At 54.9% G+C, this 27,548-nt stretch overlaps 2 protein-coding genes across 6 annotated transcripts in view; one reads left to right on the top strand and one right to left on the bottom strand.

Moving 5' to 3' along the window:
* Positions 1 to 2,298: 2,298 nt before the first annotated feature.
* On the bottom strand, positions 2,299 to 17,736 carry LOC103066980 (H-2 class II histocompatibility antigen, E-S beta chain-like). Of its 3 annotated transcripts, XR_015796307.1 has the most exons (7): positions 17,566 to 17,736; positions 15,378 to 15,650; positions 12,532 to 12,813; positions 12,238 to 12,351; positions 5,703 to 5,766; positions 4,250 to 5,261; positions 2,299 to 3,387 (listed from the first exon to the last, which is right to left on the bottom strand). XR_015796307.1 is itself a non-coding variant. In XM_088141482.1 (6 exons), the coding sequence occupies exons 1-6, from the start codon at positions 17,651 to 17,653 to the stop codon at positions 5,252 to 5,254; spliced, it is 831 nt and encodes a 276-aa protein (XP_087997608.1). In that variant the 5' UTR covers positions 17,654 to 17,736; the 3' UTR covers positions 2,299 to 5,251. The 3 variants fall into 3 exon arrangements, 2 of the variants coding, with proteins under 2 accessions (XP_087997608.1, XP_087997609.1); XM_088141482.1 differs by having other exon boundaries at positions 2,299 to 5,261; XM_088141483.1 differs by lacking the exons at positions 2,299 to 3,387; positions 4,250 to 5,261; positions 5,703 to 5,766 and adding exons at positions 9,402 to 10,745; positions 11,601 to 11,621 and having other exon boundaries at positions 17,566 to 17,735.
* Positions 17,737 to 22,405: 4,669 nt separating this feature from the next.
* KCP (kielin cysteine rich BMP regulator) overlaps positions 22,406 to 27,548 on the top strand; it is a 61,081-nt gene continuing 55,938 nt past the window's right edge. For all 3 annotated transcript variants that reach the window (XR_015796306.1, XM_088141475.1, XM_088141474.1), the window contains exon 1: positions 22,406 to 22,568. Coding sequence is in view for 2 of the 3 variants with exons in the window: in XM_088141475.1 (XP_087997601.1) it covers positions 22,472 to 22,568 (97 nt within the window). In the remaining variant the exon portion in view is untranslated. The remainder of the gene's footprint in view (positions 22,569 to 27,548) is intronic.

Here is a 27,548-nt window from a genome sequence, read left to right as displayed (position 1 = left end):
GATTCAGTGGCTCTGCTCAGGGGATCAAAGGGAATGCTGATTGTATGGGGAGAGAAGGCAGAGGGGGCAGAGGGGCCTTTTTGTGGGAACTAGAACACAAAGTTGGAGGTGCTGAGGGCCCAGGCTGCTCCCACTGTCTTTGTGGAAAGGACCCTCTCCACAAGAAGTTCCCACTCCCTGTGAAGGCCAGCTGTGGGAGAGGCGAGTCCGTGCATGAATTTTGTGTTTGAGGAAGGCTGGCTGGCTCACATCCAACCACGCAATGAGCCATGTGGGGAGGCGGGGAAGGGATTCTGCAGAGCTCCTGACCTGGGGGAGTGGGCTGCTGGTGCCTTCCTCCAGATGTGGTGATGGAGCTCACCTCTGCACTGCTCCTTTGCTGTAGGGTCAGCCTTGAACCTCTGTCTCTTCAGCTTGATTGTGGGAGCTGAGTTCCAGCATCGGTCGAGAAAGAGGAGAGCCATCAATCCGCCTGTTCGCCCTTCTGGACTCTCTGCCGTGATCCTCCTCCTCCCCTTCCCTGGAGACTGGAGTCTCCAGAGGGTCTCCCGGCCTCACAGGCAGCTGCTTCGGCCCCCGGATCATTCCAATTGTCTCTTCCTGCGCCCTTTTCTTCACCAGGTGCCAAGATCCCATTTGAGATCCCATTGCAAGAAAGAGGCATTTTGAGGATTCAGTTTCCCCAACCGGGAGGTAAGAATGTGCGATTTAGCTTAATTCGCTTTTTATCTAACCCATCGGCCAAAAACGTTTTCCAGCTTTGCTGATATTGAAAGCTTCATCTTAAACAAGGCCAGGTCCAGACACGGAAGACTGAACTTCCTTGTGAGGAGAAGCATCTCTTCCTTGCCACCGCCCTTCTCCACGCCAAAGTGAAGTGGAAGTGGTTATTAGCGTCCCGCCCCAGATCTATGGGTCACTCCCTCAATAAGGAATAAAAGAAGTTGCCCATGCAGCTGTTCCTTTCCTGCGCAAGAGGAGGAGAAATGGAATTTAGGATCCCCTGCAGTTCCTCTGGGCCAGCAATTGTGTGCAGAAAATAGTTCTCTCTCTGCAAATAGACTCAACAGCCCAGATCAAGCCTGGTTGTCCCCACTGACCATCTCAGCTGAAAGCCTACATCACGCTAACTGTCATTTATTTTATTATTTATTTAACCCTTCTGTCTGCAGGGAACGTTGGATCCAGGGGGGCCTCTTCGCCCTCCCCAAGTGGCAGGAAATGTGGGGGGAGGGGGGTGAAGAGACCCAGAAACTCTCCGGGCTGCAGTGAAAGTGAGATCCATACCTCAGTCTCCCTCTTCCTTGGGGGAGGATATAGGAAGGGGGCACAATGAGGAGGACTAATGATCCTGGGGTCTCCCAGCCCCTCCCTCGTCTGCCCCCTGGTGCACCTTCCCTGCTTTCCCCAAACTTCTCTTCTCCCCCCACTATTCAGCCCTCCTACCTGCCTTTCCTCAAGAGCCCCCAGGAGCAGCTCAAAGGGGGGATCTCCAGTCTCCTCCCCCCCATATCCTTCCTCCTCAGTTCCCCACATGGTTCCCCCTCCCCTCCAGACCTGGATTCAGCGAAGGGGAATTGGGGGGGGACTGGGTCTCCTTTCCCAATTCAGAGGCTCCCCCAACAAGTGTTGGCCATGGGGTAACCAACTGCTTCGGACATGTTTTCACCCGGTGCAAGAGAGGGCCAAATGACGCACAGAGTCAGGGAAGGCTTTCACCCTTTATTTCTGTACGGAGCAAAGAGGGCACTCAGGACCAAATTCCAAATCGGGCGCGCAAAGGGGCCTTCTCCAAGGTCTCTATGCCTTTCGCTAAGCAGGTAACATGCATCACAATTCTTATTGGCTAAAACAAGTCCATGGGCGTGTTACATCATGCACACGCGTCCTACAACTATGTACCCCATAATAAGCCATGGGGGGGCTCATTAGCGTCTCATCTTTACTCCTAGGGGTGTGTTTTTTACTATTATAATGAGGCAAGGGGTACTATAGTTCAACTTTTAGCCAGTCACATATCTAATCGAACCAGAAGAAGCAGGAGCAACACAGGAAATTCCTAATCGTCACAGATACAAACAGCTCTCAGTACACAAACAGCCGGTCAGGACCATGGGGAAGAGGAAGGGGAGGAGGAGGGAGGTCTTTCACCTAATCCAGGGCCTTCCCACTGTGAAAATCTACCCCCACCTTCTCTTCCTCCCTAACCAAGCCTTACTCTTGTGTAGGGTGTGGGGGGGGCGCCTTTAAGGTCCAGGGGCTGCCTCTGCCCAAGGGGAAGGGGGCAGAGGCTGGTCTTGGCAGGGATGTCTCTCCCTGGGTTTCAGGCGAGGGAGGGTTGCCCTGTCAGTTTTCATCCTTTTGAGACCGCTGGTTGCCGGCCTTTTGTCTGGGGGGGCTTCACCTGCACTGCAGAGCCTCACCCACCTCTTCCCAGCAAAGACCACAGCAGGTAGCAACCTATGCCCTCAGAAACCTGCACATTGCCCTCCCGTTAGCCAGTACGGGTTTAACCACACCAGCTGGGAATAATAGGAGTTGTAGTTACACATCACACAGTTACACGAGACCTGGCTCTGGAGAAGGCTCTAATGCTGGGAAAGGTGGAGGGAAAGAGAAGAAGAGGAGGACCAGCAGCCAGGTGGAGGGACTCAGTTACAGCTATGATGGGTGCACCATTGGATGACCTGAAGGGCCAAGTTGGGGTCAGATCAACCTGGAGAAGGTCTGTCTATAGGGTTTCTAAGAGTCAACACCAACTTGATGGCACATAATCGATCAATCAATCAATGGGAAGGGAAGGGAAGGGAAAAGAAGAGAAGAAGAGGACGACCAGCAGCCAGGTGGGTGGACTCAGTTGCAATGGCGATGGGGATACCATTGGAAGACCTGAAGGCCAGGTTGGAGACAGACCCCCCTGCAGAAAATCTATCTATGAGGTTGCTAAGAATTGACGCCAACTTGACGGCACATGATCAATCAACAGAAATCAAACAAACCATTTCTGCAGCGCTGCCAAGAAAATTACTTGGATCAACGGGACGTGAGCACCGAAAAATGTTGTGGGAACCCAGCCATTGTTTTAGAATGGTATGCAAGCCAGGTCATCACGTTAAGCCATGAGATGGCTTATTTGTCTCAATATTGCCTGCCCTGCAGGCACAGCGGTTGTGTTTTCTTAACCCATTTTGGAGTTCTGGGTGTCGTAGGGAGCTGGTCTCTGTGCCTCCCTTTCAGTTGCCAACGAAGAGGCCTCGCAATCTTAATCCTGGAGACGGATTCCATGGCTGACCCATTTAGCTCCGATTAAATCCCAAATCTCCCCCTCTCAGAACGGGTTGCCTGGAAGGGTCTTCAGTTAAATTCCCAAAGGGACGGACATTTCTCCTGGACAAAGAATGCATGGAAATTAGATTAGGTCGTGACATGCCAGCTGGCCCCATCCATACTGCAGAAGGGCCTTTCCAGCTAAAGATGCCTCTGAAATTCTGGAGGTGGAATGAGAAGATCTGGAGGACCCCCAGTCCTGCCTGCAACACGGCTCAATACAAGAACGTTTTGTGAATGCAGCCCTGAGAAGCCCCAGGGCCACGAACCATCCACCTGGAACCCCCCCCCCCGGACTCTGTAACTGCTTTCACGCAGCGAGATTACCAAGCTACCCATTTTCTGGGTTGACAGAACGCCCCCCGACCCTCGTTCTTGCCACCAGCTAAGCTACCGAAAACGAATCAGAGTGAAAGCGCAGGAAGACGACCTGCGCGCTACGCATCTGCGGGGGCTTTGCCTGGCTGGCTGAAGTGTGTGGGGCAAATGGGTGGGTTCTGGAGCTCAGGCTGTGAAAGTCCTCCAATCCAAGGCGCAAAAGCAAGAGGGGATGGAGGGAGCCCGGGAGAAAAAGGGGAACAGAGGCTGCTCTGCAGCTGCTGACCAACCGAGACATCCAGCAGCCGAGAGAGAAAAGGCGGTTTTCCTTCGGAGGGACTGGACAGTCCGGAGACGAAAGGGTGAAGGCCCAGGGAGGAAGCGCCCAGCGTGGGAAGGTGCGAGACTTCTACCTGCCAGCCACTGAAAGTGTTGGGGTTCGCAGATGCTAGTACCCGAAGATCCCATGCACCATTCAGCTAGTTTTAGTGGTTTACGGAGCAGAGTAGAAGCGTTCAAAAAAACTTGCACAAAGGCTTGACTAAGTTCAGTTCAAAGCAAACACTCTCTGCCCGTTAGTTAAAGGAAATAAAAGACAGCTCACGGTGTAATTTGCAGGCCTTCATACAAAGCAGTTTCACAGCAGAAACAGTCCTGTGCGCGTGAGCAATACGTTCGGATGAAACCTCCATGCGAATGCAGGCAACCCGCGTGCAGGTCAGAAGGCCACGAGGAGCAGGGAGGGCTCCCCCCTCGCCTTGTGCTGGGTCAGGAGGCGGAGAGGAGGAGGGGGGGGGACAGAAGAAGGCGGGCTCCGAGCCCCTCCCGCACAGGGCAGGGAAGCTGGGCTGCCCCAGAGCTGCCTCTCCCTTCGTGCCCAGAATTTCCAACAAGCGTTAGTACCACTCCCTTTGCTTTCTCCTTACGAAGGTAGGCTTTAATCACTTCTTTTGATGTAAAATTGGCCAGAAGTATAAAAAATAAAGTATTATCCAGAGGAGCTGTCGGGGGCTCAACTTCTCACATTGCCACCTTAACCGGAAGCCCCAAGGGCGAGTCAGTTCACTGCTCCAGATGAAGCTCTTCCCACACTCCGTGCGTTTATACGGTTTCTCCCCTGCGTGGATCACTTTAGGGGAAGCAAGCTGATAGCTCCAGAAGAAGTTATTCCCACACTCCGTCCATCCGTTTATACGGTTTCTCCCCTGTGTGGACCCTTCTGTGGGGAGCAACCTGGCTGCAGTCCCTGAAGCTCTTCCCGCACTCGCTGCATTTATGTGGTTTCTCCCCCGTGTTGATTCCGCCACTAAGGAAGGAAGGAAAGTCCAGCTGCACCTTTTTTCTCCTTCCCTGCCCTGGTCCTCTTCTTCTTTAGTGTCGGTTTGATGGTGTGCATTTTAATCTAAATTTCCCCTGAAGACTTTTCCTCCTCTTCCCCTGGGGAACTGGCAGGGCTGCTCCCCCTCGAACTGCATCGCACCCAAAGGCGGAACGGGTCTTGCTGCCCTCCTTTGCCTGGTTCCTCTCGCGGGTCTTTGCTCCGTTTGACCCGCAAACGTCCCTCTTCCTTCTCTGCGCCTGAGAGCTTCTAAGAGTTCCCGGCAATTCACGTCCTCCTGCCCAACAGAGCGAGAGAAAGAAGTGCGTGTTTACGCGAGGAGAAGGAAGCGAAACATCAGAATATGGGATGGGACTGTGAATTTCCTCCCCAAAGACTGCAAAAACTGAAAGGCGAAAGGCTATTCTGCCCCACCTAAAATAAGCTCATTTAAAGCTTATCGAATCTGGACTCCGGATGCAGGTCCTTACCGATTTCATCTGCATGAAATTGCATGGGATGGAAATTGATCTTTTATGGGCAGAAGAAACCATTCTAAACAGCCATTCATCAAAAATAACTCTGAACTTTGGGTTATTATAATGTTTGTCGCTTGCTATCCCTGATTTTCTATTTATTCCGGACTGCATAGCCTTTCCCATTCATTCTCCTCTTACCCCCAAGATCTTGGTTTCAGATGAGAAAAACCTGCATATTTCACCTATTAAGTTAAACTCACATGCCTGTATGGAGAACAACTGCCGCAGCTGGTCCAGAGTTCCTCGCAATCGCAGAGGAAAAGCCTCGAAGGGAAGGAAGGAGGACGTTAAACGAACAGCCTGTCCGACGTTACGCAGAGAGTTCGCAGGGCAAACGAGGCTGGCTGAGGGACCGAGATACGGGCGGTTGTCGAGGTGGGAACCAGGGTTAGTCTAAGCTGAGGTATCAAGTGAGAGTGCTGCAGATTTGGGGGCCAATCCAGGGCCCCCCGACTCAAATCCATCTTCCCAGGGCAGGCAAAGCACCGGCTCAGTACAGGGTGTCCAGTCGGCCTTTGCCCCGTTCCCGAAAACACTTTTCCAGGGAAACGAAAACTTTTGGCTCAGCCATAAACACCATGAAGGCCAAAGGATGCTTCATCCGATGGGAAAAGATCCTGGGGGGCAAGCAGAGATCGGGGGAGCAGACAAAAGTAACCCCCCGGGAAGAAACTGCCTCTGTTATCTATTGAAAAAAATCTATGGGCTTTGTAGTCCGGCCCCGCAACCTCCTAGTTTCATCCTAACGGCTCTGACCTCATGATGTGCTGGTTGCTCTATTCAATGTTGTGTCTGCACAGCGTTGCATCAGCCTCTTCCAAGGGGGCCTGTGGTCACCTTCCCCCCCTTGGATGGTGCTGTGGATGATGGGAGCTGGCTGGGGGAACAAGATCCAGATGGCCTTTGGGCGCATCTGCTTTTGCATCTCAGCTTGAAAAAGGGTTGCAGTTTGACCCTGCTGTTAACAGCTCTGTGGCAGGTGGGAATTCAACTGGTGAAGCAGGACTTTGACAAAAAGCCATAGGCAAAGTTTGCACTGGGGGAGGCCAGAGGAAGGGGGGGCCATATGCAAGCCGGTGCCAGAGGCGGTTCTCGACTTGTGCCATCTTTCTGAATGTGGCCAAAACACAAAAGAGGGATCTGCCCTGCAATCGCACAGGCGACCCAGTTGCAATGAACCTCCTGAGCCTGTGGCCGCCCAGCCCGGATCCCGGGCTTTTGCGCCCAGGCCGTGGGGCTCAGCTGGCAGGGCGGCCCTCAGGGGTCTCGCTTGCAGTCTCGGCTGGGGGCAGCCTTGGGCCAGGCTGGGTGCTGTGGGCTAAATGGGCACATGGTCTCTCTCTCTGCAGAACAGCAGCATCAACTTTGAGAAACCCCGTAAAGTACATGTGGTGGGAGCCAAGGAGAGACCCCTTGCCCCCCAGGAAGGGCCCCCAATGCCCTCCAGTGCCTTTCTCCTTCTCCTTCCCTGCAGGAGTTCGAGATCCCCACCCGTCTGCACCCCCTGCAGGCCATGTGCCACAACTACACCTTGGCCCTGACCGGGCCCTCCAGCAGTGGCTGCGGGGCCTGCCCCCCCTCTGTGTGGCCCAGAGGTGGGTGCCTGGGCTCTGGGGGCCCGGGCCTAGCCCCCTCCTCTCCCGCTTCCCACTCTCTGCCAGTTACCAGCTCTCCTGTGCCATGAAGCCCCTTACTGAGGGAGCGGCCCCCGCCAGGGCCAGCAAACCCACCTTGGTGATCAAGTGCTGTGCAGGGTGAGGGCCCAGAGGGGAGGGTCTGTGGGGCCTCTGCCCTGCACCCCCTGCTCACCCATGTCTTCTTTGAAGCTTGATTGCCTTGATGGGAGTGAGCGCCTTGCTGCCCTGGGACAGACCTGGGTCCCCCCACGTCACCCCCAACCTGCTGGGGCCATCGGTGCCTCCCCAACACTGAGGGAGCTCTCCAGATGACTTGGGACTACCCCTCCCTCCTGACTCCTCCGCCTCTGCTCCTGCTGGGGATGGCTGAGGGATGACCCCCAAACTGGCCCTGTGACCTCATGATCGGGACAGGCTGAGCCAACTTGTTCCCTAGGTTCTAGTCCTCAGCGTTATTTCAAAGCACAGCCATGGGGGGTGGGATTCTTCCTCTCACCTGGTCTTGGTTTGGGTGCCCAAACTTGTTCCCCACAATCTGGCTTGTTCAGAAGAGTCCCTTCCCCTCCCCTCAGACTGCCACATCATCCGGGTCAGCCTGGCACTGCAAAAGGGCACCCTGCACCAGGGCATCTTGGTCAGGGGGTGAAGTCAGTTGCAGCCCCTCCGGATGGTGGTTAGAGAGAGAGGAAGTGGGGCCGATTCGTCCCGGGAAGGTTTTGTGAATAGAGCAAATGGGAGGATTCAGGGGCACTGCAAAAGTTGGGGATGCCGCCTTCCAAGATGCGTTCTCCACTCTCTGAGGGAATGCCTCTTCTAAAATGAGGGTGGTGGAAATGCTTGGGTAAGATGAGCGTTTATTCCACTGTTAGGGGTTTATGCAGATTCAGCTAGTTAACAAATGCTTGTGGTTTAGCTCAGTGAAGGCTTCTCTAACAGTGTCCCTGCACTTACATTGATCCTGGCTCAGATCCAGGTTTAAGCAAGTGACGCTGAGCCTGTCCTCCGAACAGCAACACCTCCCTTCCACTTGGAAGTCCCCTGGAAGGTCGGGTGATGTTGAACCACGGCACCCCAATCTCTCTGAGGAGACTCGAAGCGGGGGGCGACTGAGGTCACCCAGCCATCGTAGGGAGGGGCAGGAGGGCCGCCCGGGAGGCGAGACTTGCAGGGCTGCTGGATTGGGGGGGCTTCACTCCCCCATTCTGCTCTGGGGCTGCGAGTGCCGGAAGAGTGTCAGCCATGCAATGGGGGCCTTCGCGGCTCTGCTGGAGCCCACCTGCTTCAGGGTCCGGCGGTGGCCAATGGGCCTTTCACCTGTCTGTGTCCAGGGAGCACCTCTCATCTACGGGGCTGGGGGGTGAAAGGGGTGCTGTCTCTTGGGGTCTCAGCTGCCAGCAGGGAGGGTGTCCTCTGAATGCAGCCACGCTGCCTAGGGATGATGGGAGTTGTAGTCCAAGTCATCTCAAAAGGGGCTCCCCAAAGTCTCCCTGCAGTCTGGCAAGACCACACAGCTCATCAGGGGCACCAGGGGGCAGCAGCAAAGCAGCAGGGCTTCTGCGGTCTCTGCTGCACCCTGGAGCATTAGGAGAGGGTTGCTTGTGGTTGGGAGATGGACCCCACTGCAGATGGTCAGTGCTGGGATGGGAGACCACCAGGAGCCCCCACGGCTCTCTACTACTGCAAACTCTATCCAGGCGTGAGAGATTCTGGGAGAGGAATGGAAGGAAAGTAGGCAGAAGAACTCAAGAGGCTGAAGGTGAGTGCTTTGGCAGGTGATCTTAGATCGTCCTCGGCCTCGGGGACAAGGAAGCTGGAAGAAGCCAGAGAGAGCTTGCCAGGTGGGATGCCATGGCTGAGATTCTGCGTTTGTCTCCGATGAGCATGAAAGAGGCCTTCTTGCTTCCTTGGCCTTGACCCCACTACGTGGGACTTGGGACCTCTGTGCTCTTGTGTGCCAAGGGGGGCAGTGTGGACCCTCAGCCGTGCAACATGGGTCACATGAATCATAGTGGCCATCCTGGGATCGGCAAATCATAGGCTGAGCGCGAGCCACAAAGGTGACCTAACTGCAGAAATAGCCAACACGATCCTGAGCTGCAAGGACGGAAGTCTCGTGTCAAGCTGAGGGAGGACTGCTCTGCTCGGTGCCCTGACCGGCTATGGCATCTTTGGATGTACGAATAATGATCGGAGAACCCACATTCAAGGGGAACACCATGGAGAGAGGATGGAAAAAGTTACAAGGGGACTCTCATTCCTTCTCCAAATTGTCAGAGGGGAGAAAAATCAGCTTTATTCTCATGAACAGGACAAAATGGCCCAGCACAGACACCCGGCCAAGATCTGAGAAACTAATCCGGGATTCCTCCAAGGGTGGGAGCGGGAGCCGAACTCAGCCAGGCCAAGCAGTGGATCTGGACCTTGATATTCCCGATGGGTTCCTGCCTCTTTTTCCCCAAGGGAGGGCTGCGGAGGAGAATGAGGACGAAAATGAACCCAGGGCAAGAACACCAGAAACAAGGAAGCCTCCCCTGAAAGGGGTATTTGGAAATCGGGGGGACCAAAATCAAGTGAAATAAAATTAGGGAAAAATTATCACACGGCAGTTCTTCTTCTTCATAAAATAGAATCTCAGGAAGGAGAGGGAAACGCCCTTCTGTGGAAAAATACTGAAAAGAAAAGACCAGAGACAAGCAACATGGGTGCCGAAAGCATGGAAGGGATCAGGGGCTTCCTCTTAGTTTTCCTCAAAGGATCCACCCTGGAGAGAATCCGTAGGAATGTAGGTAGCGAGGAAGGAGCTCCAAAGGAAGAGCCCCCTTCTGATGAGAGGAGCCACGCTGGCAAGGAGACCTATAGATGTGGGTGGGAAACGTCTCCCCTTCTGCGGAGGATCAGAAATTCGGGGATGGAGGGAACGGATTAAATGGACAGCATCAACTCACATCATTCCAGGGTTTTCCTACAGTCAACATTTTGTTGTTTTATAGCAAATAAAAGCCAAGGGAACTGACCCAGAGGAGAACAGCTAGAAGATGAAGCTCCTGCGCATTCAAAGCCGAGAGGGACGAGATGGAGAAATGAGGGGGGGTCCAAGGAAGGGGAAGAGGTTGGGGCTCTGCTGGGCAGAGACCAGTTGATCCCTGTGATCTCTTCTGAGGAAATGGGGATCCCAGGGTGGCTGGTACATGTGGAGCATCTGGATCTCTCTGGATCTGGTGGCCCCCAGGCTTGGCTAAGCGCCAGATGGATTTCGGGTTAAGTGGCTGGAGGTGGGGGGGTTGCAGCCATTGCTCTGAAGGGGGGTCTGTGCTGAGCAGGAGAAATTGGGGGGTCTGGAGCGACAGGCAGGCCAGGAGTTCCTGGGGGCAGACTGGGTGGTCTCCACCCCCTCCCCGTTTCCCCCTCCCTCAAAAGACAGGCCCTGAAAGGAAGCTGGTGGGTCTCGGCAGGAGAAGGTCCAGGCTGCGATTCTCCTCCTCTCGCCAGTGTTGAAGCTGCATCCTTGGAGGGTTGCAAAAAAGGCAGAAATCCATCAGGTGCTGAAATGCTTCAGCTATTTTGCATCTGAGAGCAGGAAGGGACAGCAGGATTAACTCCTGAGGGCTGTGAAGGAAAGAGGTGGGGAAGACAATTAAAATATGCAGTAAAACCTTCAGTGTAAATCAGGGTTTTTTTGGAGAGTCTGCAGGAAACACACAGGGTGGGCTTCCCCTCCCCCTCCCTTTCACCCCCCCTTCCCAGGCAAGCCCAACCTTCAGGGGGTGGATGATGGGCAGGGCCCGGATGGAGCCAGAATCCACCCCTTTCAGGGAGGAAAAGGCTGCGAAGGACCAGGGATTTCTCCCCATCTCATCTCCGGGGCTCGAAGGGGGTCCCGGTTCAGCCGAGGGGCTGCAAAGGGAGGGTCCAGCCTGACCTCGATAAGGTGGAATTTGTCCCTAATTGGTTTAATTAGAGGGTCAATCAAGAGAGGAGGCCTCCCTCGGCCCCCCCCCCCCGCAAATACTTCATCAGAACCGAGAAGATGCTGCTCAGAGGGTGGAGTCAGAAATGGCGTCTGGTGTCCAGCCTGGTGTCCCTTGGCCAGAGCTTGTGTGGAAGGTCAAAAGGGGGGGTCAGGAAGGGCAGCCCACAAACCTGGGGTCCTCCCTCTCCCTCCCCCAGGAGCTGCATGGCCCCCCTCCTTCCCTTCCCTTTGGCAATGTCCCAAAATGAGGAAACATCCTGGGGGGGGCTTTGGTGTTGTGTGCGGCTCTTGTGTGCAATTGCGTTACATTTTGGGGTCCCTGCAAGGAAAAGCCACCAAAAATCTTGGAAAGGGATTTGGGGACTCCAGAAAATCTTTGGAGGCTTTGCGGGTCCTTCAAGGCTCTTTCGGTTACTTAAGAGAGATTTTTTGGGAGAAGAGAGAAAGAGGAAAACTTATTAATTAATGGAGGGAGAATAGAAGAAGCTCACCTGGTTGCTGGATGGGAGTTGCTGGAAAAAGGGAGAGAGACGCATTCAGAACTTTTTAATCTTTTTAATAGGACTGTTTTTGACATATTTACTGTTTAATGTTTTTTGCTATATGCTGCCCAGACACTTGTGGGAGGCTTTATAAATTTGATAAATGAATGAATGAAGGCCTGGAGCATTTATGGGGTCAAGCACCCATTCTACAGCCTATAATATATTGCATTAAATCCCCCCCCCCTTTTTTTTCTTCCTTTGAGTCAATGTTGACTCCTGGCGGCTGCCTGGACTAGTCCCTGCAGTTTTCCTGGCAAGGTTTTGGAAGGGGGTTGCCATTGCCGGCTTCCTGGGGCTGAGAGACAATGACTGGCCCTCGGTCACCCAGGGGGCTTTGTGCCCAGGGCAAGACTGGAACTCACAGCTCCTGGTTTCCAGCCTGGTGCCTTCACCACCATCCCAAACGGGGTCTCCTATCCCTTGTGCCCCTCCAGGAAGAAAAATGTCTCCAAACCAATTTCCCAATGAGACCCTCAGCCTTGGGATTTGGGGCCCAAGAGGACCCACCTTGCCATCCAGATGCAAGGCCTCCCCTAGATGATCCCCTCCCCATAACCTCTCACCCAGCCCCCCACGGACTCACCTTTCTTGTTCTTCAGGTAGAGGGAGAGCCCCACAGCCAGGAAGACCACCCCCAGCACAGCCCCCACGGCCCCCGTCCAGAGCTTGCTCTTGGCAGCGTTGGAGGAACGTGGCTCTGGGGAAGGAGAAGGAGCCTTGCGTGAGCAGCAGGATCAGGGCCAGCTTCCTCCGGGGGGCCATTCTGGCTCTACCCACAGGGAGGGGCTTCCCAGCTCCCCATCAATGACCCCTTCTCCGTGCAGGATGGTGTCCCCAGACCAGGAGGGCAGGGAAGGGGAGGAAGGGAAAGGCTTACCCCACTGGACAGTGACGGGGGCCTCCAGGCTGGCGTGCCCCACCTTGCAGGCGTAGACGTCCCCACGCTGGGGCTGGGTCTCCAGCAGCACCTGGAGCTGGTAGGTCCAGTCTCCGTTCTGGAGCTCCTCCCCGAAGGCGACGCCCTCCTTCTCCGGCCGCCCGTTCTTCAGCCACTGGACGTCGATCTCCAGGGGGTAAAAGCCGGTCGCGGTGCAGAGGAGGATGGTGTTGGGGGAACCGGGGTCCATCTGGGCGGGGGAGATGGTGACGGTGGGCTTGGCTGGAGGGGAGGGAGAAGGAGAATATTTATATTCGTATTTCATATTCGAGAAAATGAATAAAGTCCCACATGATCTGGACAACACAGAGAAATAAGCAGAGAAGAGCAGAACAAGATTTAAGGGAGAAAAGTGTGGCTCAAACTGGCACAACTCCTGGATGGATTAAGGGAGGGCTGGATGGGCCCCCAAAGATGCTCCTTCAGAGCTCCCTCCAGCCGGGAAGGGGGTCTCGGGTGGCGTCTGGGGTCTGTCCTGGGTCCTTGTGCCCTTCAGCGTTTGGGTCGGGGAGTTGGGGGGGATCGATGAAGCTCGTGGCCTTCTGGGAAGACGTCAGTGGGTGAGACGAGGCTGAGTCTCTCCCTCCTCGGCTGCGAAAATCAAAATGCTTCTGCATCTTCTGCTACTTTGGGGGGAGGCGAATGGCTCGTAAATGGCTTCTGGGGGGGCTGCAAGGTATGTTTGGATCTGATTTTTAATCTCGATTTTTTTTCAATAATTGGCTATTTAGTGTCTTGTCTAAGTAGTTTGTTAGTAGTTTTTCTTACTGGTGAATTTCTTCACTAACAGTGAATAACACTTAATACGATTCAACTTTTAAAAGTTTTGGTTATTTGCAATGAAGACCTGGGATCTAGTCTGGTTGCCGCTCAGATAAATAATACATTTGTGGCTTTTTCTTCACAGGAAGCACATTTTTATCTTGGAACATTAAAAATCTTTGCAAAAGAGCTGAAAGGAGGCAGTTTTTTCAAACTGAAATGCATGTCCCTGCTTTTTTCTTTTTTTTACAAGAAAAAAATTCTGAATGAGAAAATACTTTTAACAAGGAAATGGAAGGAACAGAATCAGGAGAAGTTCAAACTCTAAAATCTGGCAGTTTTAGTGAAAACATCTTCAAAATGCAGAGATTAATTTTAGTAGTTAAGGAAGGAGATCATCAGAGGGCAGGAATAACATTTTAAGCCCTCACCAAAGATAAACCTAATTATTTACAAAACTGCCTTGCAAATATTTGGGGGGAACAATTTGATCTGACAGGAGTTGCTGGGCAGGAACTTTAATTCAGTTCTGGATCCACTGTTGGGTTGGAAGATTTTTTTTTCTTTTTAAAGGCCCCCCAGAGATACCACATCCTCCATCGATCCATCCATCCATCCATCCATCCATCCATCCATCCATCCATCCATCCATCCATCCAGGAATTCTATTTAATACATATATGGACACCTTTGCATTGAAAACAGCAAGAATATAAATTTAATTTCCCCACATCACATGTGTTCCACATTCATGGAATATTCCCCAAAACAGACTCGGGAGGCGTTTTCAGTGAAGTAAAATTAACACCTTTGATGAGAGATGAAGATCTCTTGGGGGAGATTGATGAAACTTGTGGCCTTCTGGGAAGACATCAGTGGGTGAGACGAGGCTGATTCTCCCTGTTCTTTGGCTGCAAAAATCAAAATGCTTCTGCATCTTCCGCTATTTTGGGGGGAGGTGAATGGCTCGTAAACGGGGCACCCGCCCTCCTTCTCCCCCCAGAGGCGTCTCTGGCGTTGCGTCCGGCAGCCTCGGCTTCTAGGCGGCTGCAAGGTATGTTTGGATCTGATGTTTAATCTTTTTAAAAATTATTTTCAGTAATTGGCTGTTTATGTCTTGTGTAATTTTTGGAAAACCTGGGCTCAGAAAGGGAATACGAACGACTCTTGAGGTTTCACCCAAGGAAGAGAGTTTCCCCGAAAAGGCTGAACTGCAACACGTGCAGCTAAAACACTCGATTTGCACAATGTTTGAGCTCTGAAACCTTATCAAGTGAGAGAGATAAATAAGTTCATCATTAGGCCAAGAATTCAAATTAGAACAAATTTAGGCAATTTGTAGGAAATCTGGAGCAGAGGATCGGGCCTCCTGCATTAAACCATCGATGGCTTCGGGGTTTCCTATGACCGGAAACTCCATTTTAATGGGGGTTTTTGGGCTCCATCCCAAATCCGGGACCTTCCCGGCCATGAAGACGGGGCTGAGTCTGGCGTGAAAAGCTGGTTTCGAGGGACGCTTTTCTGCCGGACTCCAGAAATCGCCCTAACAAGGTTTCTCAGCCTTCGAATCGGCTTTTCCACACTGCAGAGGAAGAAGCACATAAATATTTCCATACGACTGAGGTTTACGCCTTGGTTGAAACGTGGAATCACGATTAGAAATTCTAGCCTGGTTGATCATTTGTTCGTTTGTTGGATTTAGAAGCTGCCGGACCCTGAATCAAGAACAAGAATCAAGAGGCAAAACGCCCCTCCCATCCCTGAATCCGTATTGGGGAGGGGGAGACGGGGCTGGATTCTGCCCCCCCCCGAATCCTCCCTGGGGCACGTCCTGGAGGGGATCAAAAGGATCCCTGATTCAGGGCGGGGGAAGAGTTGGGATCCTGGGAGGAAAAGAGGAATATTTCGTAGATCTGAGAGCGCAGAATCATCACGGAGTAAATCTTTATAAGGGGATCCTTAACGGATTGAATGAAAGGGGAGGGGCCGATATTTCCTCCCCAGAAGCCCCCCCCCAGACTCACCTCTCCGGCCAACCATCCGCCCCGTCTTGGCCGCCTCGTAGTTGTTCCGGCAGAAGCGACCCACGGAGGCCCTCAAGTACTGCAGGAAGTTCTTATCACTGTTCCACTGGTCGGCGTCCGGCTGCCCCAACGGTGTGAGGGCCACATGTTTCCCGAGGTTGCTGTCGAAGCAGACAAACTCCTGCCGGTCGTAGATGTACCTCTGCAGGTAGTGCACCTGCTGCGTCCCGTTGAGGAAGTGGCACTCGGCCTTCCCCTGGTACAAGAAATGGGCTGCGAGGAGGAGGGGGAAGGCCATCAGGAGGGAGTCCAGGACCAAGGGTGCAGGAAGAGACACGGGGGGCTGCCACGAGACCCCTGGCCCAATCCACTCCGTGCCCCACCATTGGGGGTGAGGGGAGGAAGGACCCCAATCCACCGTGAGTGGGAGAACCTCCAATGCCTTCCTTCGGCAGCAGCAGCCAACCCTGCAGGGCTGTCGCTCCCTCAAGACGCCCCCTGGAGGAGGGAGGGAGAGGTTTCATGGTACCAGTGGGTCTCCCACAGGGAGATGGAGAGTTGCTGGGGGTCTGGAGGGGGAGGAGAGAAGGGGAGGGGGAGGAGCTTCCTGGTGGGTCCCCTCCATCCCCCCCGCCCTGGAGAAAGGCAGACAGAAACTCAACTGGTGCACCAGAACGCCCTACTCTCTGCAGGGAACGTTGGATCCGGGCGGGGCCTCTTTGCCCCCCAGAGGGGCAGGAAAAATGGGGGAGGGGCTGAAGAGACCCAGAAACTCTCAGGGCTGCAGTGAAAGTGAGATCCATACCTCGGTCTCCCTCTTCCTTGGGGGGGGGGGAATATGGGGAGGGGGCACAATGAGGCTGTCTGGACCGATGATCCTGGGGTCTCCCAGCCCTTCCCTCGCCTGAACCCCCCACCTTCCCTGCTTTCCCCAAACTTCTCTTCTCCCCCACTATTCAGCCCTCCTACCTGCCTTTCCTCAGGAGCCCCCAGGAGCAGCTCAAAGGGGGGTCTCCATTCTCCTCACCCCACATCCTTCCTCCTCAGTTTGCCCCTCCCCTCCAGACTCGGATCCAGCGAAAGGGAATGGGGGGGGGGCTGGGTCTCCGTTCCCAATTGAGAGGCTCTAAATTGAGAGGCATCTAAATGCAACTCTTGCCTGACCTTAAAAGCCTCTAATTGGAGATTTATATAAAAAAAAGTGAAGTTTCTGAAGGTGCAAAAAGGTTTTTCCTATGAAGGGCATTGTTTTGATACACAATTTTACACTCTCTCATAATGTGTGGGCATGCATGTGACAGTGCACTCTATCTTATTTACAAAGGATTAACTTGCGTTTCTTTCCCCCGCCTTATCCCTTTGTTGAATGCCTGATTGCCTTCCAAGAGAGCACAGCGTTCCCCCACCCCACTTCCTTAGAAGCAATTAGCCATTAGATGCCTGTAGCCATAAATTAGATTCGTACCAGGCAGGCAGAGGCACCAAATTCCAAAGAAGTTAGGTATTTCCTTGATAACCAGGAGAAAAAGTTAAACTTAGATTCAACTTTTAGGGACCACCTCAACCCCTCCTTAGGTCATCCCAAAATTCCCTTGTATGGATATGAGGGGATGTACTATCTGAAATATCTGAATATGCCTATAAAACCTTTGTTGCTCGCTTCGCAAGGTGTGGCTCTGGGCAACACTCCTTGAGCCATCCAGAAGGTTTCCTTGGCCAATAAAACCTCTGTTAACTAAAAGCCTCATCTCAAGTCTTCTCATTTGGCTTTACTGAAACTTGGGAAATAAAAGATGCCATACACCTAAATGCATCTTTTTCTTCTATGGCTTTTGCGCGGATTTAGGAACAAAAACGCCGCGATTTCCCTCTTTCTCTTTCACTTTCTTCTCCTTCCTCCTTCAAGGCGACAAACTTTGGGGGCTCCGGATCCGGGTCTCGTTCGGGGCCGGAAGGTCCGACTCTGACCCGGGTCGGCTGCCTTCCCACGACCCCCTCCCCACCTCGGCCACAGCCAGGGAAGGGGGGGGTCCCTCTCGGTCCTCCTGCGGGGGTGTGGGGAGGGAGGGGGCAGAGGCCACGCGGAGATCGAGGCTCCTACGGGCTCCCGACTCTCTTGCCCTAGACCCCTTTCCCAAGGTCACTCCTGGGGGTCCCAGCTGCCTTCCCCCCACCCACCCGTCCTTACCAGGGGGCTCCTGCCCCCCTTCACTTCCAGGGATCCGGGACAGGGCCCCCACCAGGAGCAGCAGCAGGGGAACCCCTGCAGAGCCCATGGATCCTGCCCCACAAGCAACCCCCGAGAGAGAGGCGGAATCGGTGGGTCTGGACTGGGGGCAGGAAGCGTTTTTTCTCTCAAATGTCCGTGTTGGGAGAGCCCAGAAAAGCAGAGGGGCCAATGGGAATTCTCCCTCCTGCAGCGTCATCAGTCTCCGGGCAGAGCCTCTCTGGATTTCGCCCCATGGAGGAGATAGTTCGGAGCAGAGAAAGCAGCGGAGAAAGTGGGAGGGGGGATCCTTTCAGTCTTGGGGGGCTGCAACTCCAGGGGGTCTCCTGCCAACTCAGAGGGGACCCTCCCCTTCCTTTGCCCTCCCCAGGACTCTCAGCCGGGCTCTCCTTTCTCTGTGGGCCTGGAGGGGGTGGACTGGATGCTTCCCTCAGACCCCAGCGGGGGGGACTCCGAAGGGGCGCCGTGTCCTTCCTGGAAAAAGCCGGGAGGACCGATCTGGGCGCTTCTCTGGGCCAAGGGGGTTTCCTCCTGACTTCCAGGAGGTGAAGGGCCTGGGGATCTGGGGGTCGCAGGAATCAGCCTCTGGTGGCAGGAGGGGGGTGGCCGTGGGGGTCCCAGGACCGGCTTCGTGCGGCTAAAACGGCCGGGCATCTGGGCACCTCCTTATCCTGGGCTGGAGCTGTTTCCTTTGCCAGTAGGGGACCCTCTGCTTGTGCGTCGGGGGTTGTGTGAACTCAGCCCTTGCAGTTCATCAACCTGGTTTGGGAACGCGAAGCAGCCCTTAGTCTGGCTTGTCTGCCATTGGCCGAGGGAGAATTCAAGGGGCTGCAAACGAAGGGGTGCATAAAGGGGGGGATGCAGCCTGGCCACCCTCCTTCGCTCGCCTGAAGCCCATTTCGCTCCCGCAGCCCCAAGTGGCCCTGGACTGTGGCCCCCCAGGAGCAGGCTGAGTCTCCTCACCCCACCCTTTGGGACCCCCCCCCCCACGGACACACAGGTGGGCTGTGCCAAGGGTGCTTGTTCCATGAAATTACAGAGTCTGGACTGCCGTGAGGGCCTCTGGGTCACGCGATGGGCTCCCCTTGACAACTGCAATTCCCAGTTGCGAGTCCCAGTTCCCCAGGAACGTTCCCGGTCGGTGCTGGTGAACTTGCTCCGGGATCTGAATCCCAGCCGGGAATCGGGGATGAGACGCTGCTCAGAGCTGGCAGAGGGGAGCAGCCGGTCGGCCCTGCGAGTGAGTAAACCAAGATCCGGCTGCTCTCCTCCGGGCCTGATCCAGGTTGCCAAGGACACGGACGTGCCTGGAAGTCACAGCCCAGAATGGGAGCCGATACTCCAGGTGTGCTCTGAGCAATGTGGAGCAGAGATGGACAGTGATGCCTCTGGATCTTGACGCTGGACTTCTACTGCTGCAGCCAAGGATTGCATTGGCCCTTTTTGCAGCTCTGTCACGCTCTCGGCTCACACTCAGTTTGTGATCTCCCGTGGTTACTTTCTGCTTATCCTGCTGCTCTGTATCCTCCCCCCCCCCATCCGCTATTCATGCCTTTGAGCTTTCCTGTCCAAATGTGGAAATTCGGTTGGAATTCCTCTCGCCAGTTGCTGCCCGTCGTTCCAGCTTGCCAAGATCTTCCTGAATTCTGAGAGTCTTCTGAGATGCCTGCTACGTCCCTGTCTTCTTCCATCTGAAAATCCTGGCACCTGGGGATGCTCCTCTCCCACCCACCCCCCAAAAGACAGACCAGGAGCCTTTGCCAAGCCAACATCTGGGTCGGCCCAGCAGCAGCAGAAGCCAACCACAATCAAAGGGGCCAAATCATGGCTCAAGAATCCACTCCAGCCCAGAAGAGGCTCTGGGTGAGAGAAAGGGGGCAAGGACCGCACGTGCAGAGCTGTGAAACAGTCCTAGAAAGAGATGTGTAAAATGTGGGGCAGGTTAATCGGTAAGAGAAATGAGGGTGGGGAGCCCTTGAGGGTAAGAAAAGCCCCCCCCCAAAAGGCAGGGAAGGGGGTCTGAGCTCTTTCCCCAAGGGCCCCCCAACGCCCTCTGGTGGGCACAGGGGGAATGGCACCGAGGAACGGCTCAGCTGCTAGGGGCACCCAGGGTGATCCAACTTCTCTCACGGGTGCCCCTTCCCACATGCCGGAGAGGGACTCTGGACCTGCCTGTGTCCTTGCTTGGGAGCATCAGGGAAGTGGATTCGCCCCGGCTTCTCTCCAGGACGGTTTTGAAGGGGGAGCCCAGTTCACCGAGGTGTGATTTCTGCATGGTCCCCCATCCAAGAGCGAAGCAGATCCGACCCTCCGTAGCTGAGATCAGCCAGCTCTGCCACGGGATGGGAGTTTGCGCAGAGCCAGGAAATGCCAATTAATCTGCCTGGGAAAGTGTGGGTCAGCCCCTTTGCAGAGGGGACAGTTTTGCCAGAGAGAGGGAGACATTCCAGAATCAGCCCCAGGCCGGACCTCCATCCCACTCTCCTGCCTGGAAGGTCGCAGCCGCCTGGGGTTCAAGATGGCAGCAGAATCCAGAGCCAGAAAATACCAATTAATTCCCGGGTTCTGGAGCTCAGACTGTGAAAGTCCTCCAATCCATGGCGCAAAAGCAAGAGCGGGGTGGAGGGAGCCCGGGAGAAAAAGGGGAACGAGAGGCCAGCTCTGCAGCCGCTGGCCAGCCGAGACATCCAGCAGCCGAGAGAGAAAAGGCGGTTTTCCTTCGGAGGGACTGGACAGTCCGGAGACGAAAGGGTGAAGGCCCAGGGAGGAAGCGCCCAGCGTGGGAAGGTGCGAGGCTTCTACTTGCCAGCCATTAAAAGCAAACCCAGAGAAGAAAAAAAGCAATATTTATTTATTTATTTATTTATGAATGACCAGAAGATGGCGGTAGTGATCGATGTAGCAGTGCCAACTGACAGCAACATCAGGAAGAAGGAGGATGAGAAGCGGGAGAGGCACCAGGGCCTGAAGGAGGAACTGGAGAGGAAGTGGAAAGTCAAGGCCAAAGGGGTCCCCGTGGTGGTCGGAGCCCTCGGGGATGGCTCCAGTGGATCCCAGGAGGAACATCAGTGCTCTCTGCCCAGAAGGGTGCAGGGCTAGGAGCAGCTCAGATCCTGCCCAGCAGGGTTCCTCAACCTCAGCCACTTCAAGATGGGCGGACTTCAACTCCCAGAATTCCCCAGCCAGCCAGCTGAAGTCCACCCATCTTAGAGTGGCTGAGGTTGAGGAACCCTGCTGGGCAGGACCTTCCAACTCCCAGGCCTCCGGTGGACGACCCGAGATGAGGAAGACACAGACCACCCACAGGGGTGAGGGGGGGATTTTATACACACACACGTACACACACACACACACACACCCCTCAAGATGGCAGCCACAGTGGTGCAACTGAGGCAGAGCTTCAGTGGTGCCTCCACAGCCGCCCTCTTGACTCTGTGGACCACACCGGCAGACGTCTCTGCTTGGAAGAGAGGCGGCCGCTTTCTCCCAACGCCTCAGAACGGCTGGTCGCGTCTGCATATTTCTCCAGGACCAGCTTCGGCTGACGCAGACCATCAGAGGAAAAGAGATCCATTGTTGGTGCTTCTATACGGCACCTTTATCAATATCTATCTATCTTGCTGGAGGTATTTCATATTACCGTGTTCCTCAATTTATCTGATGAAACTAAGTATGGAGGAAAATATTCTGAGTGGCAAATTGCGTGCTTAAGGAATGATGTCTTCCAAAGCACACCTCCAAAAGCAGCCATATATTATATACGTATACAATATAACATGATATATGATGTCCCACCAGAGCAATCCTTGGAAATCCATCTGCCTCTAAGAATAGGAACACAAATTTAGCTAATATCTGTGCTAAGATGTTGTGCTTTATCGGGCAGTCTGAGTCTCGATCGCTGATATTTATGTTCTGTGCATTCAGTACTCCGTAAATTGTGTGCAGCTTACAGCGGGGTTCCTCTAAATTAGGGCCCGACTAAGCCTGTCCTGGGTCTGGCCAGATTTTTTTTACGGTTTCCCGTGTTCTTAACGAAGTCTGGCTTTAATTAACCCTCCTGATGCTGAGCTTCCCCAGCCCAGAGCCTGCGTCGGCTGCATCGGCCAGGAGGTGGCGCTCTATTTGCATCTTCTGCTCGCAAAGAGGCTCCCCGCCAGGTGAGCGGGCGGCGGCCAGGTAAAGGCGCCACGCGGAGGACAGGTGGCGGCAGCCGCAGACCGAGGGGCGGGGCGCGCAGCCCCTCACCTGGCTCCGGGGAAAGGGCCTCCCCCTCTTCGCCCGGGCTCAGCCGCGCCGCTGCGTCCCCTTTCGCGGAACAGCCCCAGGCAGCGAGGCGGGGGTCGGGAGCTCCGAGGCGCGGCGGGAGACCCCAAAGCGGCGGCCACGAAGCACACCTGGGGGGGGCGACGGGGCGGGGGTGCGGCGAGGTGTGGCCGCAGCTTCCCGAGGCTTACTTAGGGCGAAGGGCACCCGGCCCGCTAGAGGGGGGGTCCAGGCGGGGGGCGCGGAGACGAGCACGCCGGCGCCCCGCGCCCCTCTGCGGGCCCCGCTTCCCCGCCTCCCTCCTGCCTGCCTCCCTACCTCCCTCTCGCGGCGGCGCCCGGCGGTCCTCGGCCGCCCCGTCCCCCCTCGCCGCGAGCGCGATCCGCCCCGGGACTTCGCTCCTCCCGCCTCCCGCCTGGCTGCGCTCGACCGCCCACCCACCCCTCGCGCACTGGAGCCGGGGGGCCTCCGAGACCCGCCCGCGCCGCCCGGCCGAGGGAGGCCGCCCCCTCGCCCCCCCCCCCCCGTCCCGCGGCTGGCCCAGGCGGAGAGCCGCGCGCTGCCCCGAGGAGAGCGGGCAGCGGGCAGCGGGCGCGGCGTCATGCGGGGCTGCTGGCAGCTGTACGCGCTCCAGTGGGCAGCGCTGGCCCTGCAGGGCGCCTGGCCGGGCACGGCGCACCGCGACTTCGGGGACGATGGTGAGCCGGCAGCAAGCGGGGAGTGGGAGGCGCGGGCAGCAGCCGGGCGGCCGCGACTGGCAGAGGAGGCGCCTGGGCGCGATCCCCGCGGCCGGGGGGGGGGGCAGGAGGCGCCCGGGCTGGGTTCCCACGACGCGCGCAGCCGACCCGCTGCCTCCGCCCGTGTTAGGCGCCTTTGCGGGCAGCTGGAGCCGAGGGGACGGGGCTTCGAGGCGGAGAAGGGAAGGGCCTCGCCGCGTTTGCTCTGCGCCTCCGCTCTGGGTCGGGTCTTCAGATACACTGCCTCTTGCTTGGGAGGCTCTGGTGGCCCATTCGGGTCTGATCCTTGTAGCCCAGCGATCAGAAGGCACCGGGTAGCCCCTTTCGGACTGATCCCTTGTAGGCGAGGCATCCGCTTTGGTGAGCTTTCCCGGCGGGGGGGGGGGGTTCTTTTGGAGTGTCTGCTCTGAAGGTCAGCAGGGTCAGCATGTTGAATTGACTTAGACTCCTGTGGGCGGAAGGCTCCCTTGAGGCCATCCAACCCACCCCTGCTTAGGAAAGGAACCTCCAGTAAAACTATGTGAGTTGAACTTGCCTTCTGTGACTTCAGTCCACCCTTCCATGCCCAGCATCCTGGCACATGAGAGAAGGCACACGACCTTCTTCCTGTAGGCAGCCTTTCAGGTCTCTGAGGAGGGCTGCCCTAGTCCCCCTCCCTCCAGTCTTCCCAACTCCAAACTTCTCCACCTTTCCTTAATTTTCTAGTCCTTTGATCCCTTCGTCTCGACAAGTTCCAAGTCGCCTAAAGCAGGGTTCCTCAACCTCAGTCGCTTTAAGATGGGTGGAGTTCAACTCCCAGAATTCCCCAGCCAGCACAGCTGGCCTAAAACAGGGGCCCCAGAACTGAACACGGTTCAGAACCAAGTGGATTTCGGTAACTTTCCATCATGTGGAAACTCCACTTCTGTTGATGCAGCCAGAAATCACTTGGACTGTTTTTGTCCCCACCTTTTTACCCTGCTGAGTCCTACTCCATTTGCAATCAACTACTGTTCCAAGATGTTTTTCGCAAGGCCACCACCGTGGGCATCTCATTTCCGTTTCCTAAATCTGTAACCGCGCTGGTCTCTGCTAACGTTCCTTGTACTCTTCTGGGTCTATTAAGATTGTTTCCATTTTTATCTCGGTCTGCTGGCTGTCAGTCCCCACCTGGTGTCATCTGCCCACCTGCGCCGCCTTCTTTCCACCTCTTCATCCGACATACTGAAGAATAGCGGAACGAGAGCTGGACCTTGTGGCACACTCAGTAGCCCTCTCCGGTCTGATGATGCGTTGATGAGCACCCACTGAGAATGGCTTTTGAGTCAGCTACAAAGCCATCATGTCATCCAGACCATGCTTAACCCTAATCCAAATATCATGCGCTACTTTGTCAGATGTTTTGCACGGAGCTAGGGCCTAAATGCCTAACAGCCTAAATGCCCCCTTCCAATGAAACTGAGATATATTATGTCGACAACATTCCCACAATCTACTAAGAAACCGATCCAATTGAAAAATAAGATAAACTTAACCTGAGTAGACTCGTTCTCGACAAATCCATGGTGACTTTTGGGACTTAGCAATGTCGTAACATACGCTACGATCGGCTGTAAAATATTCCCAGCTGTTGATGCCACACTGACTGCTTAGTAATGCATTTGAGCCTCCTTGTTCCCCTTCTTGCAGACCGGAACAATATTTACTCTCCTCCATGCATCTGGTGCTTCAGCCCACCAAGATTCCTCGAAAATGACACAAGGTTTCATCCAGCAATTAGCAAATTCTTTTGAAACCTTAGGATATACTTCATCATTCAGAGTAAATCTATTCTTTAAATAGAAGTAAATCCATTCCTTTGGTCCAATGCTGCCCTCTCATCCCGCCCTTCCGAATTTCCCGCTTGGACGCTCAGTTTTTGGTTGGAGAAGACTGAACAAAAATCGCTCTGCCTTTTCTTTGCTACCTGATCTGCTGATCCCTTTTGTCCTCTTTTCTTTTAAACATTTTCAAGAAATTATTCTCAGCATTCTTCACTGATCCTGAGCTTTACCTGTTAGGCCTCGCCCTTTTTTGCCACCTTTCTCCCATATGGACTGTGGCTTGGGCGGTCCGTTGGGCGTCTTCTCCTCCTCACGTTTGCAAAATCTTGAATAGCAATTTCACAGTTCCTTCAACGAAGGGCCAAAGTAGAGCTGATCTCATGTGAGCTATGAAGTCACCTGGGGGAGAGCGTGCTCCCATCAGAAGGAAGACTCCCCCCAGGTCCCTTAAGGGGTGGGCGCCCAAGGGAAACCCGCCACCAATAACCTTAACTTCAAGATGGACATCGTTTTGTGTGCTGTGTAGAAGTTTATGCTTATAATAAAAATTGCCCTTGGAGCAGTGTTTCTCAACCTTAGCGACTTTAAGATGGGTGGACTTCAACTCCCAGAATCCCCCAGCCAGCCATGCTGGCTGGGGGATTCTGGGAGTTGAAGTCCACCCATCTTAAAGTTGCCAAGGTTGAAAAACACTGCCTTAGAGGAACAAGCCATCCCCTTCGCTGTTCTGCAGAGTTTAAGAAGTTCGATGCCCTAAAAAGTTTTAACTGCTGCTTTTCATCCACTTTTTAATTCTTGTGGCTCCGCTATAGCCGTTTTATGTTAGGGGCGACCCCGCAAACTATCTTCAGTAAGGAATATTTCAGTGACGGACACAACCTGGAGGTCTAGCCCCAGTTGCACTTTTCAGGCCTGGGTGCAAGACGCGAGGCCTGCGGAGCCCTGTCTGATCTGTGCGCTTTCCTTCAGCATGTTAGCCCGTGCGCTTGCCACGTAGAATGGGAAACGTCCTGTGTGCCATTGCAGAAAAGAGCGTCCAAGGCTGGCCACGGATGCTGCTGCGTGCCTGGCAGCGTTTCTCAGTCCTCGCATCAGATGCATGCATTCACAAGTCCAGGCCCCCAGCAAGAACCGTTTGCACGCACACCAGAGACAGTCAGCCCCTCTAATTCGATGCAAATGTGGCGTCCCGTCTGTCTGAACAAGGAGACTTGGCTGGCGCGAGCCTACGCAAGGCGTGCACTTTCCCAGGCTGAAATCTAGTTTAATCAAGGCCAGCCAGTGCTGCTCTGGAGAGATTTGGGGGGCGGCTTTGGAGGAAGAGGGTGTGACATAGACCCGTCCTGCACAGCCTGCAGAATACGCAGCGCGGTCAGGATTGGGGTCTGGAATAAAAGGCCCAGGGGCCCTTCTCACGGCCACGGGGTGCCTTCGGCTTCAGTTCTGTGGCAGAGTTTTGTGCAAGCCCCAGACGTGCAAACGCACCATGGCAAACGGGTCGCCAAAGTTGGGGAAATGGGAAGACTATCCGGGGAAGAGCAGCAGGTGCTTTCAGCTGGCTTCCCTTCTCTGCATGAACGGGCAGGAATCCCACAGGTGAAAGTTAGCCTGGTGAGGATTGGGCAGTGGGGAGGGAAGTTTTGCCAGATCAGCTGGTGCCTTCAAAGGCCAGGAGCACCCCCAGGTGGGGGAAAATGTCAGCTTCCCCTTCCCCCTCCCTTGTGGTATTGAGCTTGCTCAGCCTCTGTTTTGTTTTTAAATGCAGCTGAAATTGCAGAAATGGATTTGTTTATGGGGCGAGATGTAAAAAGTCAAGAGTCCTCTTGCTGATGTTTGTGAACACAACTGTGTATTTTTCGTGACAATGCTGCAGAAGTGGTTCTCCAATGCCCCCCCCCCCAGTTTCTTTTCAGCTTCCCAGTCCAGCCTACATCCCCGCAATCTCCTGGTGGTCTCCCATCGATGGGCTCAACGTCGCCTTGTAGAGGGAGGAATGAAGTTATTCCTTCTTAAGCAGTGTGCAGCAGGTGGCTCATAAAACCTTAATCCACGAACAGACAATGATCAAACTGGCTGGCAGCGACTTCCTTGCTGCGTCATCTTGTCAGTTTGCGCTCCGTTTTTCTACCTCTAGAGTGCTGAAGGAAAAGAACAGAAAAAATGCCCGTTCACCCATCCATCCATCCACCCATCCATCCATCTACACAGACACACACACCCCTGTGGAGCATGTAATACTGTTCAAACTCACCCCCCGACACACTTGGGGGGCCATGCACACTTGCCCCATCCCCCACTGGCACCTCTGCGTTACGGAAGGGGGTCCACCGCACGGACCCCCACCTGCTAAAGCTCCTTCAGCCACCGCGAGCTCTCGAGTGCCACGCGGGTTGAGCAGATCCTACGGCCGGCAGAGTACCCTGGCCCTCAGAGTCAAGCCAGCTTGGTTTTGCCAGCTGTGGGTGATGGGACATGTGAGCCCGTCCCATCTCCTGCTGCAAGTGGGGATTCTTCAAATGGAGGTGGCCACAGTGGACTTGAGCCCCTTCCCACCAGCAGCCCCTAATCGGGGCGGGGGGAGCTGGGAGGGACACGGGCAGAAGCCTTGACCGAGACCACAAGCCAGGATGGGTTGGGTCGGAGCCCCTTCTGGGCTGTGGCTAGCAGGCGGAGGGTTTCTGCAGGGAGGTGAGTGCCCAGCCCTCCGCTTGTGGCTAATCTGAACAGAAATTGAGCGGTTGCTTAATTCTATGAACTCAGTGGGCAACGTTTCCCACTTTAAAGGGTTTTCAAATTCCAAGGTGGCAGGAGGCACGATCAGGGGGAGGGCATTTGGGTGGGGTTTTCCCCACAAAATAAGCCTCCCAGACCCACGCTAAGCCTTCCGTCCTCCCAAAATGGGGCTGGGAATCCAGAAGTCGGCGTGTTGCTGCCCGGGTCTGGCGGGTCTTCCCAGGGTGCTGGCAGAAAGGCCACTCTCCCTCTCGCGGCCCTGATCAGAGGACTGGGCAGCTGTTCCCACTGAGCGCAGGGTGGGCACGTCGCCACGGCCTGCCAAGCCCCATTTTGCCCTCTGATTCAAAGGGTTCCCCAATTACTAACCCCCTTTCTCAGATCACGCAGCTGGTGACAGGTCTTG

Source organism: Python bivittatus, unplaced genomic scaffold, assembly GCF_059951505.1.
Source record: "Python bivittatus isolate LINGU-HERP-01145 unplaced genomic scaffold, Pbiv_v1 ctg000330_np1212, whole genome shotgun sequence".
NCBI lineage: Eukaryota > Metazoa > Chordata > Lepidosauria > Squamata > Pythonidae > Python > Python bivittatus.
The sequence above is the reverse complement of the archived record's forward strand: the minus strand, read 5'-3'. Positions and strand labels throughout refer to the sequence as shown.

What these genes read in the sequence shown, in the direction of transcription:
- LOC103066980 (XM_088141482.1), bottom strand. Translation starts at nt 17,653, where the DNA reads ATGGGCTCTGCAGGGGTTCCCCTGCTGCTGCTCCTGGTGGGGGCCCTG. An exon ending in AGGGGGGCAGGAGCCCCCTG is followed by an intron (nt 15,651 to 17,565) that starts GTAAGGACGGGT and finishes TCCTCCTCGCAG; the next exon opens with CCCATTTCTTGTACCAGGGG. An exon ending in CTACCTGAAGAACAAGAAAG is followed by an intron (nt 5,767 to 12,237) that starts GTGAGTCCGTGG and finishes CTTCCCTTCGAG; the next exon opens with GCTTTTCCTCTGCGATTGCG.